This window comes from Saccopteryx leptura, chromosome 7, assembly GCF_036850995.1.
Source record: "Saccopteryx leptura isolate mSacLep1 chromosome 7, mSacLep1_pri_phased_curated, whole genome shotgun sequence".
Taxonomy (NCBI): domain Eukaryota; kingdom Metazoa; phylum Chordata; class Mammalia; order Chiroptera; family Emballonuridae; genus Saccopteryx; species Saccopteryx leptura.
In genome coordinates this window covers 100,958,274-100,973,524 of record NC_089509.1, presented here as the reverse complement: position 1 = coordinate 100,973,524, position 15,251 = coordinate 100,958,274, and the positions used below count along the sequence as shown (strand labels likewise).

Here is a 15,251-nt window from a genome sequence, read left to right as displayed (position 1 = left end):
GCCGCCGCGGCGCGGGCGGGGCGGGGCGGAGGCGGGGCCCGGCGTCACGTGGGCTCGCGGGCCGCCCACTTCCAAGGTCCAGCAGACTCAGCGACGGAAGTTAGCGGGATCTGAGCACGGTCGGACTGTCCGCGGCCATGGGTTCTTTGGCTAAGGTTAACAGCTGCCTGGCTGCCGGCTTGCTGCAGAACCAAGTGGCTATCGTCACCGGCGGGGGCACGGGCATCGGAAAGGCCATCGCGACCGAGCTCCTGCATTTGGGTACGTGAGCAGTCCCCTGAACCAGGGACCCTGTGCGAGGGGTCCGTAGGGACACCGGAATCCGGAGCCAGGGGACACTAGGCTGGGCTGGGAAAGTGGAGTTGCAAAGCAGAGAGGTGTCGCTGGGGGGCGAGACTCAGACTGCAGGGAAGAGAGGGAGTTCTTCCTAAGAAGTTGTGGGAAAGTGGTGGGCGATGAACCACCACTTGTCAGGTAAGGGAACACGTAGGGACAAAACTGCCGTGCCCCAGGTAGCGAATGGGGAGACCTGTGGAAACGTGCAATGGAATTAACCGTGCATGTGCACGGAATATTAAGCCATTGTATAGATCTCCTCATGAGTGATTAGGGAACAGGAAGACGTCATTTAACTGGGAAAGGCTGTAACATATTGAGAGGCTCCCATCTCTTACTATGTTTACTGTAACTTGAATGAAGGAAACACATAAAGAAGGAAACCACAAAGGAGAAAATTGATAAATTTACCCACATGAAGCCTGATCAGGCCGTGGCGCAGTGGATAGAGCGTCAGACTGGAATACCGAGGACCCAGGTTCGAGACTCCGAGGTCACCAGCTTGAGCACAGGCTCATCTGGTTTGAGAAAGAGCTCACCAGCTTGGACCCAAGGTTGCTGGCTCCAGCAAGGGGTTCCTCGGTCTGCTGAAGGCCCACGGTCAAGGCACATATGAGAAAGCAATCAATGAACAACTAAGGCAGGGGTCGGGAACCTATGGCTCACAGACAAATCTTTAATTAAAAAAAAATAACGTTAAAAATATAAAACATTCTCATGTATTACAATCCATTCATTTCCTACCGCTCAAGTTCATGGTTGTGGGTGGCTGGAACCAATCACAGCTGTCCTCTGGGACAACACCAAATTTTTATTGGATAATGCGTAATGTACACGAGTCGTTGTATGGCTCTCGCGGAATTACATTTTAAAATATGTGGTGTTCATGGCTCTCAGCCAAAAAGGTTCCTGACCCCTGAACTAAGGTATCGCAATGAAAAACTAATGATTGATGCTTCTCATCTCTTTGTTCCTGTCTGTCTGTCCCTATCTATCCCTCTCTCTGACTCTATCTCTTGTCTCTGTAAAAAAATAAAATAAAATAAATAAAAAAAATTACCCACATGAAAATGTAAATCGTCATTGAATTAAAAAACATTGGCTCAGTGGTAGAGCATCAGCCCAGCGTGTGAAAATTCTGGGTTCAATTCCGGCCAGGGCACACAGGAGAAGCGTCCATCCACTTCTTCCCCCTTCCCTCTCTCCTTTCTCTTTCTCTTTCTCTCTCTTTCTCTTCCCCTCCTGCAGCCAAGGCTCCGTTGGAGCAAAGTTGGCCCAGGCGCTGAGGATGGCTCCATGGCCTCCACCTCAGTTGCTAGAATGGCTCCCATTGCAACCGAGCAACGCCCCAGATGGGCAGCGCATCGTGCCCTGGTGGGCATGCCAGTGGAACCTGGTCAGGGGCATGCCGATGTCTGTCTCTCTGCCTCCCACCTTCTCACTTCAGAAAAATACAAAAAAAATAAATAAATAAAGAGGACCTGTCAATGACAAAATTGGAACATACTCTTGCCCCCGAGTTAGTAATTTGATTGAATTTTGCCACTTAGGGCCAGTTAATATATCTCGGTACAACATGAAAGACTTAGGCCATTGCTTGGCTGATATAAATGCCTCTCAGCACAGTAAGTTCTGAGGAAGAAATGTTCAAAAAATTAAGAGTAAAAAGAACCTTGTACAATTGTTCTTGTCGGGTTAGTCTCCTCCTCCTGACTTCCCCTTTTTTGTCTGTGTAGCTGGGGCTTAAGAAGGCTATTAGCTCTGTAACACCTGTAAGTTCAGGAGAATTTCTCAAGCTTTTGAGACCCTTAAGAATGTTCTAGTGTTCCTTTTTATTTTCCTTTCAAGACAATCCTATTTCTAAAGTCCTTCCTTTCTCCTTTTCTCACCTTTGTCTACTTTCTCAGCTCCTTGTCTTTTTGTTTTTAATTTTTTCTGCACAAACCTTCTACCACCTGCACAGACCTTCTGCAACTTACACAAACCTTTTTTTACCATTCAGAAATAACCAGCTTTCAGAACAACTTACCTTTTCCTTTTTCTTTCAAAAGTAACTCTGTACCTTATACCTTTTTATTATTAAAACCATACAATTTCTTGCTAATCAATCAGAATTCTCAATTTCTAAAAACCTTAACTTTCAATGACAACTAAGTCAGTAATTATCAATTTTAGATTGATACTTTTATGAACATATTTCATGATTTTAGAAACAGGTTCTTTCATTGGACTTCAGGGAAGGCCTTCCTTATTGGATTCCAGATTCTCTCGGCCGCTGAACGGCCCCCTGTAAATCAGTATTCAAAATTTTTTGAAGTAAAAAGAGCGTGATAGAGAAGATTTGCAGGAGTTCCAGGGTATGACTCCCCCTTTTAAAATTTTTTTTTCTTTTTTTGGTATTTTTTCTGAAGCTGGAAACGGAGAGACAGTCAGACAGACTCCCACATGAGCCCGACCGGGATCCACCCGGCACACCCACCAGGGGGCGATGCTCTGCCCCTCCAGGGCGTCGCTCTGTCGCGACCAGAGCCACTCGAGCACCTGAGGCAGAGGCCAAGGAGCCATTCCCAGCGCCCGGGCCATCTTTGCTCCAATGTAGCCTCGGCTGCTGGAGGGGAAGAGAGAGACAGAGAGTAAGGAGAGGGGGAGGGGTGGAGAAGCAGATGGGCGCTTCTCCTGTGTGCCCTGGCCGGGAATCGAACCCGGGACCTCTGCATGCCAGGCCGATGCTCTACCAATGAGCCAACTGGCCAGGGCTCCCCCTTTTAAAATTTTTAATTGATCTTTAAGCATTTGATGGGCACACTCTACAATGCCTTGGCCCTGAGGATTGTAAGGAATACCTGCCCTCAAGTCAATTCCAAAAGTTTTAACAAAATGTAGTAAATGCTTTTCCTACATACGCAGGAGCATTGTCACTGACTAACTTATTAGGACTGACAAGTAACGCTCCTATCTTTTTCAAAACATTTTTTTCCTATATTCTCTAAACTTACGCCCTTTTATTGTTAGTTCATTTCAGGGCGTTCCTGACCTATTTTTTGAATCCAGTATGCAGCATCAGAGGAGCCATATCCCCAATCTCCTTGGGGCCCCTTTTGTAGGGTGTGGCCCGACAAGCAGAATTAGCATTCTTATACTATTCTTCCAACTGCCTGAAGCAGCCACGAGACAAGTTCCTGAAGTGGCTCATCAGGGCCCTGCCTAATTTTGTTCAATTCTTTTGTTTCACAGACCTGAGTATAGTTTTACACATAAACAAGAAAATTTACAGTACAGAGACGCAACGCAAGCATGACACATAAATCTGATTAATCCTAATTCTGGAGTTGCTATTTGGCTCCTGTTGGGCAGATAAAATGTATTATGCTCACTTTGTTAAAGAGGCCGTTGCCCAGGTGATATTAATGTGTGTTGGGGTGGGCTAAAGGCAGGCAGAATCCTTGTAGCCTGGGGCTTGGTTTTGGGATTAAGCCTTTCCTACCCTTTTTTGATGTGGGGTGGTACAATCCAATCATGCCTCAGAGAAGTGACTTTGTATTAGAGACTTCCCTATTTTGTATATTGGATTAAGAGTTTGGATTTCTACAATATAAAATGGGGACGGAGCGGGAGCTTGCGCTCTTGGTTCCTGAGATTATCTTCAGAGGAGAGAGCAGAGCAGAGAGCAGAAGGAGGCCACCGTGGAGTAGGCCAGGAGAAGCAGCCAAGATGGCGGAGTGTTGAGTGAGATGCCAGTTTGTACAGAGTTTGTATCTGGGATAAGGAAGGAGATGGGGAACTGAGGAGAATAAGGCTGGTGAGCTAGTAACCTTTGATTCTAGGAAACTCGGATAAGTCAGTGGCTTTGTGAGCACTGAATGTGAGTGGGTTTTGGAGCCCAGTGTGTGTTTTTACTTGCCCGCCGGGTGCAAGCTAGGATTAAAGACTATGGCCCACCAGTTTGTGGCTCCGCTGTTTCTTTACCGACTGTCCGAATCCAATGCGAACCTGCATAGGCCAGAAGGCTGCTGTGATAGTGGCCCTGGCCCTGGATACTGGCTTTACAGCTCCCAACTCTGAAGACAAAGAACACAGAGCACACTTCACAAAACACAAACTAAATTAGCAAGCCTTTCGGATCCAGATTCCATTCTATTTAAATTTAAATGAGCATTCCTTCCGTGTTCCAATTTTAAAGCAAAAATGCAGGGATGAAAATTTTTTCTTTTTTAGTTCAGTATTAGAGCCAGCATTTACAATTATTTTGCATGCAAGAACTTAATTCAGGCCTTAAAAGTCACATTTTGGACAACATCAGACAAAAACTAAACAGAAACTAGAATCAGAGAAATCAGAGTGAAACCCTGGATTTCCGTGAGTAACCAGACCAGAGAGATGCCTGTCTGATCTCAGGGCATTTTCTGACAGGCACTGAAGGATGGAACTAGCAAAATCTCCCCAAGTAAATAACTCTCAGTGGCTGCTTGGGAGGTTTTGTAGTTAGATCTGTCAGGGGTCCCCTACCTAATTTCAAGGCAAAGAATAGAAAAGAAACAAAATAATAGATCAGAGGATTGTGGCTAAAACGTTAAAGTCAGACAATAACAGGAAAAGCTGTAACTTTCCTAACCCTTCTTAAATTCCACCACCGCTGCAACCGGCAGTTCAGGTTGACCATGCCAAGACTCCTCCCCATCTCAATTTTAGCTGAGCAGCAGGCCAAGCAGCTGGAGAGAACCAGGAGAGAACCGGGAGCAGCCGCACTGCCCATGTTCCCTGGCCCCCCAGCCACAGAGTATGGCACCAACTGCCGGAGAGACCTCCATGTTCACTTCTCCTGCCATAGTCACCTCACACCACCTCCTTTTCAGAACTTGACCTACTTGCTCCCATGTAGCAGAACTAACCATTTCCTCCTCCGGGAACCAGGGACAGACATCTTGAACATACCGCAGAAAGCTTTCTAGCTGCCTAAGCATTTTTACAAAAAAAGTCCCTTTATTTTGACCCTGCCTGTCCCATAATTTATCACTCCCGACTGTACTCTTCCCCCTTCTACCTTACTCATCGCATGCGAGCTCAGGAGGCCCTCTCACCTGCCTTCTTCAGTTTCGTTTTGCCGTATCCGAGCCCTACATTGGGTGCCACCTCTCACGAACCAGTGCGACTCGTAATTGTGCAGGTCTCGAGTGCGAGCAGTGGAGGATTAGAAAATAAACACAGAGAAAAAGGACGGAATCCTGAGGTCTCCTTGCCAAGCTGATGGCTTGCAAGAGCGAGCCTGCACCCCCAAAACACTTTATTTATAGTGCAGAGAGCAAAGCCATTTGCAAAACAAAGAGCTCAGATATAAAGTCACATTTCAGAGGCAAACGAAGAATTCTCCCAAGTGCAGAAAACCCCCCACCATGCATAAGATTTTAACTTCGTAAAACAAAGGGTAAAAAGAAAATTGCCTCCAGTCTCTGAAGAACATGGGGAATGGGACAAATAGAAACCATCAGCATCACAACAAACATGGATGTGTGCGGAAGGGCAGGTAAATTGCCTTTACCAATTTAAACCATCAGACAGAGGCTGTGGGGAAGAGCTTAGCCTTTGGCTTAAGCCTTAAACTGAGAGGACTTTGACAGCTTGCAGTCTCCCACAGATTTGAAAAGTAGTTGTTGTTTTTTAAAAGTGCAAGTGAAGTGGTTACCAGGTGTTGGGCGGATAAAATGTATTATGCTCACTTTGTTAAAGATAACACGAGGAGGCAGTCGCCCAGGTGATATTAATGTGTGTTGGAGATCGTTGTAACCTGGGGCTTGGTTTTGGGATAAAGCCTTTCCCACCCTTTTTGCTGTAGGGCGGTACAATCCTATCATGCCTCAGAGAAGTGACATTGTATTAGAGACTTCCCTATTATGTATATTGGATTAAGGGTTTGGATTTCTACACTATAAAAGGGAGGCAGAACGGGACTTGGCTCTTGGTTCCTGAGGTTAGCATGAGAGAGCGGGGAGAGTAGAGCCAGCAGCTAAAGGAGGCCACGTGGAGGAGGCCAGGAGAAGCAGCCAAGATGGTGAAGTGCTGAGTGAGATGCCAGTTTGTGTAGAGTTTGTATCTGGGATAAGGAAGGAAATGGGGAACTGAGGAGAATAAGGTTGGTGAGCTAGAAACCTTTGATTCTAGGAAACTCGGATAAGTCAGTGGCTTTGTGAGCACTGAGTGTGACTGGGTTTTGGAGCCCAGTGTGTATTTTTACTTGCCCGCCGGGTGCAAGGTAGGATTAAAGGTTATGGCCCACCAGTTTTTGGCTCCGCTGTTTCTTTACCGACTGTCCGAATCCAATGCGAACCTGCATGTGAATGGCCACGATGGCGGCTCCTGGCCCTACACTTTGGTTGTCATGTAGCTCATGGTCAAAGATAAAGAAAGTATGTTAGTCATGTTCTGAAGGATTTCCTGTGTTGGGCAGATAAAATACGTTATGCTCACTTTGTTAAAAATGGCGCTGCACACATGGAAGCCCGTCGCCCAGGTGATATTAATGTGTGTTAGGGGCAGGGTATGGGCAGGCAGGACCCTTGTAGCCTGGGGCTTGGTTCTGGGATTAAGCCTTTCCCACCCTTTTTGTTGTGGAGTGGTGTAATCCCATCATGCTCTAGATAAGTGACTTTGTATTAGAGACTTCCCTATTTTGTATATTGGATTAAAGGTTTTGATTTCTACACTATAAAGTGGGGAAGACCGGGAGCTTGCTCTCTCTTGGTTCCTGAGATTAGCATTAGAGGAGACAGCAGAGAGAGGCCATGTGGAGGAGACCAGGAGTAGCAGCCAAGATGGCAGAGTGTTAAGTGAGAAGCCAGTTTGTGCAGAATTTGTGCGGGGAGAAGGAAGGAGATGGGGAACAGAGGTGAATAAGTCTGGTGAGCTAGAAACCTTTGATTCTAGGAAACTTGGATAAGTCAGTAGCTTTGTGAGCACTGAATGAGTGGGTTTTGGAGCCCAGTGTGTGTTTTTACTTGCCCGCCGGGTGCAAGCTAGGATTAAAGATGATGGCCCACCAGTTCTCGACTCCGTTGTTTTTATACCGTCTGTCCGAATCCAATGCGAACCTGCATGGGCCAGGCAGCTGTGATGGTGGCTGTGGATACTGGCTTTACATCCTGTAAAGCAGGTGCCCTGAGAAATGGTTAAAAGGCACTTTGCTTGAATTAAAAATAAAACTTAGCCTGACCAGGCAGTGGCGCAGTGGATAGAGCGTTGGACTGGGATGCGGAAGACCCAGGTTCGAGACCCCGAGGTCGCCAGCTTGAGCGCGGGCTCATCTGGTTTGAGCAAAAGCTCACCAGCTTGAGCCCAAGGTCGTTGGCTCGAGCAAGGGGTTTTGGTCTGCTGAAGGCCCGCGGTCAAGGCACATATGAGAAAGCAATCAATGAACAACTAAGGTGTTGCAACGTGCAACGAAAAACTAATGATCGATGCTTCTCATCTCTTAGTTCCTGTCTGTCTGTCCCTGTCTAGCCCTCACGCTGACTCTCTCTCTGTCTCTGAAAAAAAAATTTTTTTTTAAAATAAAACTTAGAGACAGACAACAGTAAGGGATTACAAGAAGGAAAAGGGTAGGGGAAGTGGAAGAGGTAGATGAGGTGTGAACGGTAATGGAAGGAGACTTGCCTTGGGGTAATAAACAGAGAAATATAACACATAGATGATATATTATAGAATTGTACACCTAAAACCTATATGATTTTATGAATGTCAACCCAATGAATTCAATAAAAGTAAATGAATAAATAAATAAAAGACACTTTGCTTAAGATAATAAAAAATATAGCTAGTTATGCACAAAACAATGGTAACATAAACAATGAGGATAGTCCAAAGATAGCTAGTTTCTGCTTTTTGCCTTAAAGATTAGGTTACTGATGCACACTTATGAGATATTGTAGAGAATCTTGGTTTTCAGTCCAGCGCCTCTGGTTCTCACAGAGTGGCTTTGTGTTACTAAGGTACTGTTCTTTGTCAAGCAGAAGATGATAACTCCCAGGCCTTAAGGACTATAATACCAGAAAGGGTTACTTGTGATGGAAGAACCTTAGCCTTCTCTCTCAGTTCCCTGAAACTCCCCATCCCTTACTCCCTAGCTGCAAAAAACCTCCCTGTCTTTTCTTTATTGGGGAGATTTTGCTCTTCTGTCCTCTCGCTTTGGCCAAATGAAATAAACCTTTCTCAGTCTCCAAGCACCTCTGTCTCAATATTTTGAGTACATTGCGTATGTGACCTGAATTTGAGGGGTGGATAATTCTGCACCACCTGCAAAATGTTCCACTGATTCCTGGCTTGACTTGTTTCTGAAAAGAAGTCTGTCTTTTTTTTGTCTCTTTAATGTGTTCTTTTCCACAGGCTTTAAAAAAATCTTTCTCTTTATCACTGGCTTATTAGATCATTAGTGTCCTTCCTGGGTGTGCTTTATTTTTTATTTATTTATTTATTTTTACAGAGACAGAGCGAGAGTCAGAGAAAGGGATAGATAGAAATAGACAGACAGAAATGCAGAGAGATGAGAAGCATCAATCATCAGTTTTTCTTTGTGGCACTTTAGTTGTTCATTGATTGCTTTCTCATATGTGCCTTGACCATGGGCCTTCCTTGCTCAAGCCAGCAACCTTGGGCCCAAGCTGGTGAGCTTTGCTCAAACCAGATGAGCCCGCGCTCAAGCTGGCGACCTTGAGGTCTTGAACCTGAGTCCTCCGCATCCCAGTCCGACACTCTAGCCACTGCGCCACCGCCTGGTCAGGCCTGGGTGTGTTTTTAATTGACTTTCCTCCTCATTATGGTTTGTATTTTCTGTTCCTTTGCAGGCCTGACAGTTTTTTGTTGCATGCCAGACATCTGACTTTTACCTTGCTGAGTGCTTGTTCTTTTTATATTCTCATTGGTGTTCTTGAGCTTTGTTTTGTGTTGCAGTTAAGTAACTTGAAACACTTTGATACTTTTATTGTTTGTTTTTTCTTTTTTGTCTTATTTATTTATTTTTGTATGGCTTGATACTTTAAAAGAGGATTGCTTAATGTTAACCATTGACCTGAGTAACCTTTAGTCTAATTTTGCTTCCTACTGAGGGCTTATCCTCGTGAGTACTTCACCCCAGTGCTCTGTGAAAGGCTTCACCAGCGGGAACATTATTTCCAGGGCCTGGTGAGTGCCAGCCTGTATTCTTTCTGCCCATTTTGGGTCCTTTATTCTCTAGACTCAGATGGTTTCCTTACTCCCATGCTCTGATCAGTGTATACAGCTAAGAATTTGCAGGAACTCAGCAGATTTCTGGAGTTCTTGTTCTCTGGACCTCTTTTCTCTCTGTGCCCTATGTAATCTAGTCAGAGTGGCCTCCCCCAAACTTCTAGCTTTGTTTTTACAACCAGGGGACTACTGGACTCCAAGAGGTTCCTTCTCCTTATGCTGTAGTCACTCTTTAGGCAGCAAGCAGGAATAATCGTAGAGCTCACATGGCTTGTTTCCAGTCTCTGAGATCACTGTCCAGCACTACCTTATGTCTGTAGTATCAGAACAGCGAGATAAGACCTCTTGCCACATAATCAATCAATTAGCCAAATTAAGAAATTAGGAGTCTTTAATTAGCCAGCTACTTGGACTGCGTGGAAACCTAACTTATTCAAATCAATGTGGCACTGAATACAGTTTGGTGCTGGCTTTTTTAGGGAAAATTTCCTACTGACTAAGGAATGGGGAGGGGAGAAATCATAGCAGTAAAACAAAGCAGTGAGACAAGCTTTCTTACAATGTTTATTATCTATAGGGTTGATGATTTAGAGGGAAACATTCTGAGAACAGCTGATACTTTGCAAAGCTAGTCCAAGGCCACAGTCTGGGAAACCAGCCTCAAGGCCAAGAATAGGGACAAACTTACTTTCAGAAAAAGTAAGTTCTGCTAAAAGTCTCTTTGTTTGAGAGAAAGTAAGTTTGCCAAAAATTATTCATGTTAAGGGCCTTTCTTTTCCACAGTTTATTCCCTACTGGTTTTAATTAAATTTTAATCAAATCATTGATTCATTGTTGTTTTTGTTGCTATCCTCATGTATTGGTGTGTATTGATTTTTTATTACTATTAATTTGATAGACTTTATCCTTTCTCGAACAAACCTTGTTATAGAATTAATTAAATGTCCTACTATCAAACAAGTTAAAATTAAAGAGGACCAATTGCTGCAGACAAAAGCTATGGTGACTAATTAAACATTCTTTGGAACTAATTCTCTGACTGTTCAAATTCTTTTCTTCTCTTTTCTATGTATGCCCTGACCAAAGATAGGCTTTCTTTAATTACACTGGAATTATCAGCATAGAAACAAGTTTCTCTTAATGCTGTACATAAGCTACCTTGTTGAAGGAAAAGTAAATTTAAGCCTTTTCTATTTTGTAAAACTATTTCCTTTATAGAAATAAACTTGAGGCATAACATTTGCTAGAGTATATAATAGAGGCTTATTTTATTCTCTAAACCACTATTTCCTTTATAGAAATAAACTTGAGGCATAACATTTGCTAGAGTATATAATAGAGGCTTATTTTATTCCCTAAACCTATTACTTTTTTCTTCTTTGTACAAACCGCTTACAACCTGCACAGACCTTCTGCAACTTACTTAAATCCTTAGCTTTCATGAACTTTCTTATCTATTCAGAAATAACTAGCTTTCATAACAACATACTTTTTCTCTTTTCTTAAAAGTACATTTATACCTTCTATTATCAAAACTATACAATCCCTTTTTAATTAGACCTCTTAATTTTAAAGATCTTAACCTTCAGTGACAACTTGTTAGTAATAAGTAATTTTCTTTTAAAATATGCTTTTCTTTTTTTTGGTGGTGTCCTCCCTCTAAGTAGCTTGTTAGACACATGATTAATATTTATAGGTTACTTTACAGGGGTAGCTATGAGTATATATATATTTTTTATTTACCTTGTAGCTTTTTTTCTTAGCGAAGGGACCTACACTCCCCTTCTCTATGACTCACAGCAGTACATGCATCAAATCTTAAGATGACTTGCTCTGGCCTTCCCCCGACCCGAGCTCCCCCCCCCTTCCCAAAGTTTAATTATAAAGAAATCCCCCAGCGAGATTCCTCAAGCTTCTGTCATACGCAGACCAGCCAGCTTCTGGTTTGTGCCTGGAGCAGGCCATGTCGTCCTTCTCAGGGTCAACTTACAGGGGTTGGTGGGATCCGTTCGCACCATCTTCATCTCCGAGGGGGTCTTCAAGGGAGTCTAGGGAGATGGGGTGTCGCCCTACCTAATACAATTCTATGTGGGGTGAATTTATCCCAGTAGGGGCTGTATTTAGCTTCTAGCAAAACTAGGGGGAGTAAGTCAGTCCAGTTTTCACCAGTTTCTAAAATGAATTTAGTTAGGACTTCAGAGCTTGGGACAAGTTGAAAGAATGAACCGAACTCTGGGGCCTGTAAGCACAATGTAATTTCTAATTAATGTTGAGTGCCTTTCCTACTAGCTGTGAGACCTTAGATACAAATGCAGGCCCTTTGTTAGACCTAATACTAATGGGCAAGCTAAATCTGGGAATCATTTTATACAGCAATTTCTTAACACCTGTTATTATGGTCTCATTTCTGGTAGGGAAAGTTTCTACCTATCCTGAAAAGGTGTCAATAAAAACTAATAGATACTTATATCCCTGTGCTGGCGGCTTTATCTCAGTGAAATCTATTTCCTAATGTTTTCCGGGGAAAGCTCCTCTAGTTGATTATAAAGAGGCGTCTCTGGCAATAAGCGTTCTGGTAAAGTCACTAAGATTTCTAAAGGCCCTACTGGTTTTAGAGCGACTTCTTTGGCTGCCTTATCTGCTGCCTGATTTCCTTTTTCCTCTATTGAGTCCCCTTTCTGGTATCCTGGGCAATGAATAAGTGCTCCAGTTTCCGGCAACTAAATAGCTTCTAGTGAAGCTAAAATCTCTTCTTTGTTTCTAATGTCCTTACCAGCAGATGTCAGGAATCCTCTCTTCATATAGACTGCTGCGTGAACATGGACAATAGCAAAAGCATACCTACTGTCAGTGTAAACGTTGATCTTCTTTTAAAAGGCCCACCTCAACGCCTGGGTGAGAGCGATAAGTTCTGCCCGCTGAGCTGAGGTCCCATGGGGCAAGGCTTGGGCCCATATGGTCTCATCAGGAGTTACTACAGCCGCTCCAGCATTTTGAACCCTATCTAGGACAAAACTGCTGCCATCAGTGAATAGCTGTACTTCTGCATTAGATAGAGGTATGTCAGTAAGGTCTGGTCTTGCAGTTTGAACAGAGTCTAACACTTCAGAGCAGTCATACAAGGGGATGCTTGGTTCTTCGTCAGGCATCAGGCTTGCTGGGCTGATGGCCTGCATCTGGACAAACTCAATGCGAGGCTGATGTATGAGCAGGGCTTGATACTGCGTGATCCTAGCCTTAGACATCCACCTTTCTGGAGTTCCTCTAAGCAAAGTCTCCACTGCATGTGGGGCTGTCAGGAACAGCTTTTGCCCCATGGTTAGTTTATCTGCCTCCTTCACTGGTATGGCAGTGGCTGCTATGGCTCGGAGACAGTTTGGCCATCTAGATGCAACAGGGTCTAGCCGCTTAGAGAGGTAAGCAATAGGCCTGCGCCATGGCCCTAAAGTTTCAGTGGAAACCTCCTTTGCTATTCCCTTGCTTTCGTGAACAAAGAGCTGGAAGGGCTTGGTAATGTCTGGCAAAGCCAGGGCAGGGGCCTCAGTGAGGGCCTTCTTGAGGGTTTCAAAAGCTTCTTGTTCCTTATCTGTCCAACTTAACTCTTGGGTTCCTGCTGTACAGGGGTTTAAAGGCTTGGCTATCTCTGCAAACCTAGGTGTTTACAACCCGTAATATCCAGCTGCCCCAAGAAATTCTCGAACTTGTCTCCTGCTAGTGGGGGTTGGGATTTGCAGGATTGCTTCTATCGGACTGGAGGAGAGAGTACACTGCCCTGCCTCAGTGTGGTAGCCTAGATAGGTCACCTTGGAGGTGCAGAGCTGTGCCTTCTTAGCTGACACCCGGTACCCCAGAGTCTGCAGCAGGCATCCCCAAACTACGGCCCGCGGGCCGCATGCGGCCCCCTGAGGCCATTTATCCGGCCCCCCACCACACTTCTGGAAGGGGCACCTCTTTCATTGGTGGTCAGTGAGAGAAGCACTGTATGTGGCGGCCCTCCAACGGTCTGAGGGACAGTGAACTGACCCCCTGTGTAAAAAGTTTGGGGACCCCTGGACTTTGCAGTGTTTGTAGAAGTCCCTCAGTGGCTGTGCAACAGCTCACCTCTGTTTCCACAGCTAGAAGCAAATCCTCTCCGTACTGCAGCAGCATGCACCCCGGATGTTCCTGGTGGAAGGCGAGCAGGTCCTGATGTAATGCCTCATCAAAGAGGGTCGGTGAATTCTTGAAGCCCTGTAGTAATCTGGTCCAGGGTAGTTGTCCTGAAATGCCTGCCTCTGGGTCATTCCACTCAAAGGCAAAGATGGGCTGATTTACAGGGGCCAGGGGAATACTGAAGAAAGCATCTTTCAAATCTAAGACTGTGTAAAATTTCAAGTCCGGTGACAACAGGCTTAAAAGTGTGTAGGGGTTAGGCACAGTTGGCTGTATTGTCTCAACCTGTTTATTTACCTCCCGTAAGTCCTGGACTGGATGACAGTCTTTGGTGCCTGGCTCCTGGACAGGCAGTAAAGGAGTATTCCACTGGGATGGGCAAGGAACAAGAATACCAGCTTCTAACAGTCTTTTAATATGAGTACTTGCTCCCCTGAGAGCAGGCTGAGGAGGAGGGCAGTGGGAACAGAGTGAGAAGCTCTGGTGCTAGTGAGGAAGTCTACCGGGTAGCCTCCTACTTGTAAAGGCTAACAGGTGTGGAGCCCTGGCCCCGTTGGGCCTCCTTTAGATTAAGGATTCTTGGGGTCTGCTGTAAATTTCCTTTCAGCTTTGGACAGTCTTTCTTCCAGTGTCCTTTATAATAAGCACACTGAGTTCTGCTTAACTTAGGCTTCCTTTTCTTCTTATTCTGGTGTTCTAAAACAGCTACAACTACCTTTGTTATTTTCTTAGTCTATTTCTCCTTGAAGGTGTCTCTGTTACTATAAACTTTCTGAGCTATTTCTAACAATTGGGAAATCACTATTCCCGGGAAGCCTTCTAATTTTTGTAGGATCCTCCTGATATCTGGAGTGGACTGTGACACAAAAGCTAAGTTAACTGCCCTAGCATTCTCCGGTGCTTCAGGGTCTAGAGGTGTGTAGACCCTGTCAGCTTCTTGCAGTCTCTCTAAGAAAGCTGAGGGAGTTTCCTGGGGACCCTGGACAACCTCCGACACTGTAGACAGATTCATGGGTTTCTTAGCAGCTCCCCTGATCCCAGCTAACAGAAACTGGTGAAAAGTGTTCAAAGCTTCCTGTCCCGCAGTAGTGTTAGGTTCCCATTTAGGCCGGACAATGGGGAACACCTTATCAAGGTGGTCCCGATTGTCCTCCTCAGAGCCGTTTCTCCCCAGTATGACAGCTTTTCTAGCCTCTGATTTTATTCTTTCTCTCTCTTCAGTAGTAAACAAAGTGGCTAAAAGCTGCTGGCACTCGTCCCACCCAGGTGGGGCAATGTGTATACAGCACAGATGCCAACAATTCTGTTATAGCCTAAGGCCCTGGTCGGCAAACCACGGCTCGGAGCCACATGTGGCTCTTTGGCCCCTTGATTGTGGCTCTTCCACAAAATGTCACCTGTGGGCGCTACCTTGATAAGGAATGTACCTACCTATCTATATAGTTTAAGTTTAAAAAATTTGGCCCTCAAAAGAAATTTGAATCGTTGTACTGTTGATATTTGGCTCTGTTGACTAATGAGTTTGCCTATCACTGGCCTAAGGCTTCTCCAAG

The 15,251-nt window shown here is 44.8% G+C and overlaps 1 protein-coding gene across 1 annotated transcript in view; it reads left to right on the top strand.

Annotated features, from left to right (window-relative positions):
* The first annotated feature begins 80 nt into the window (after positions 1-80).
* PECR (peroxisomal trans-2-enoyl-CoA reductase) overlaps positions 81-15,251 on the top strand; it is a 53,320-nt gene continuing 38,149 nt past the window's right edge. Inside the window, exon 1 of the mRNA XM_066345070.1 lies at positions 81-261. Coding sequence (XP_066201167.1) covers positions 138-261 — 124 coding nt within the window. The 5' untranslated portion in view covers positions 81-137. The remainder of the gene's footprint in view (positions 262-15,251) is intronic.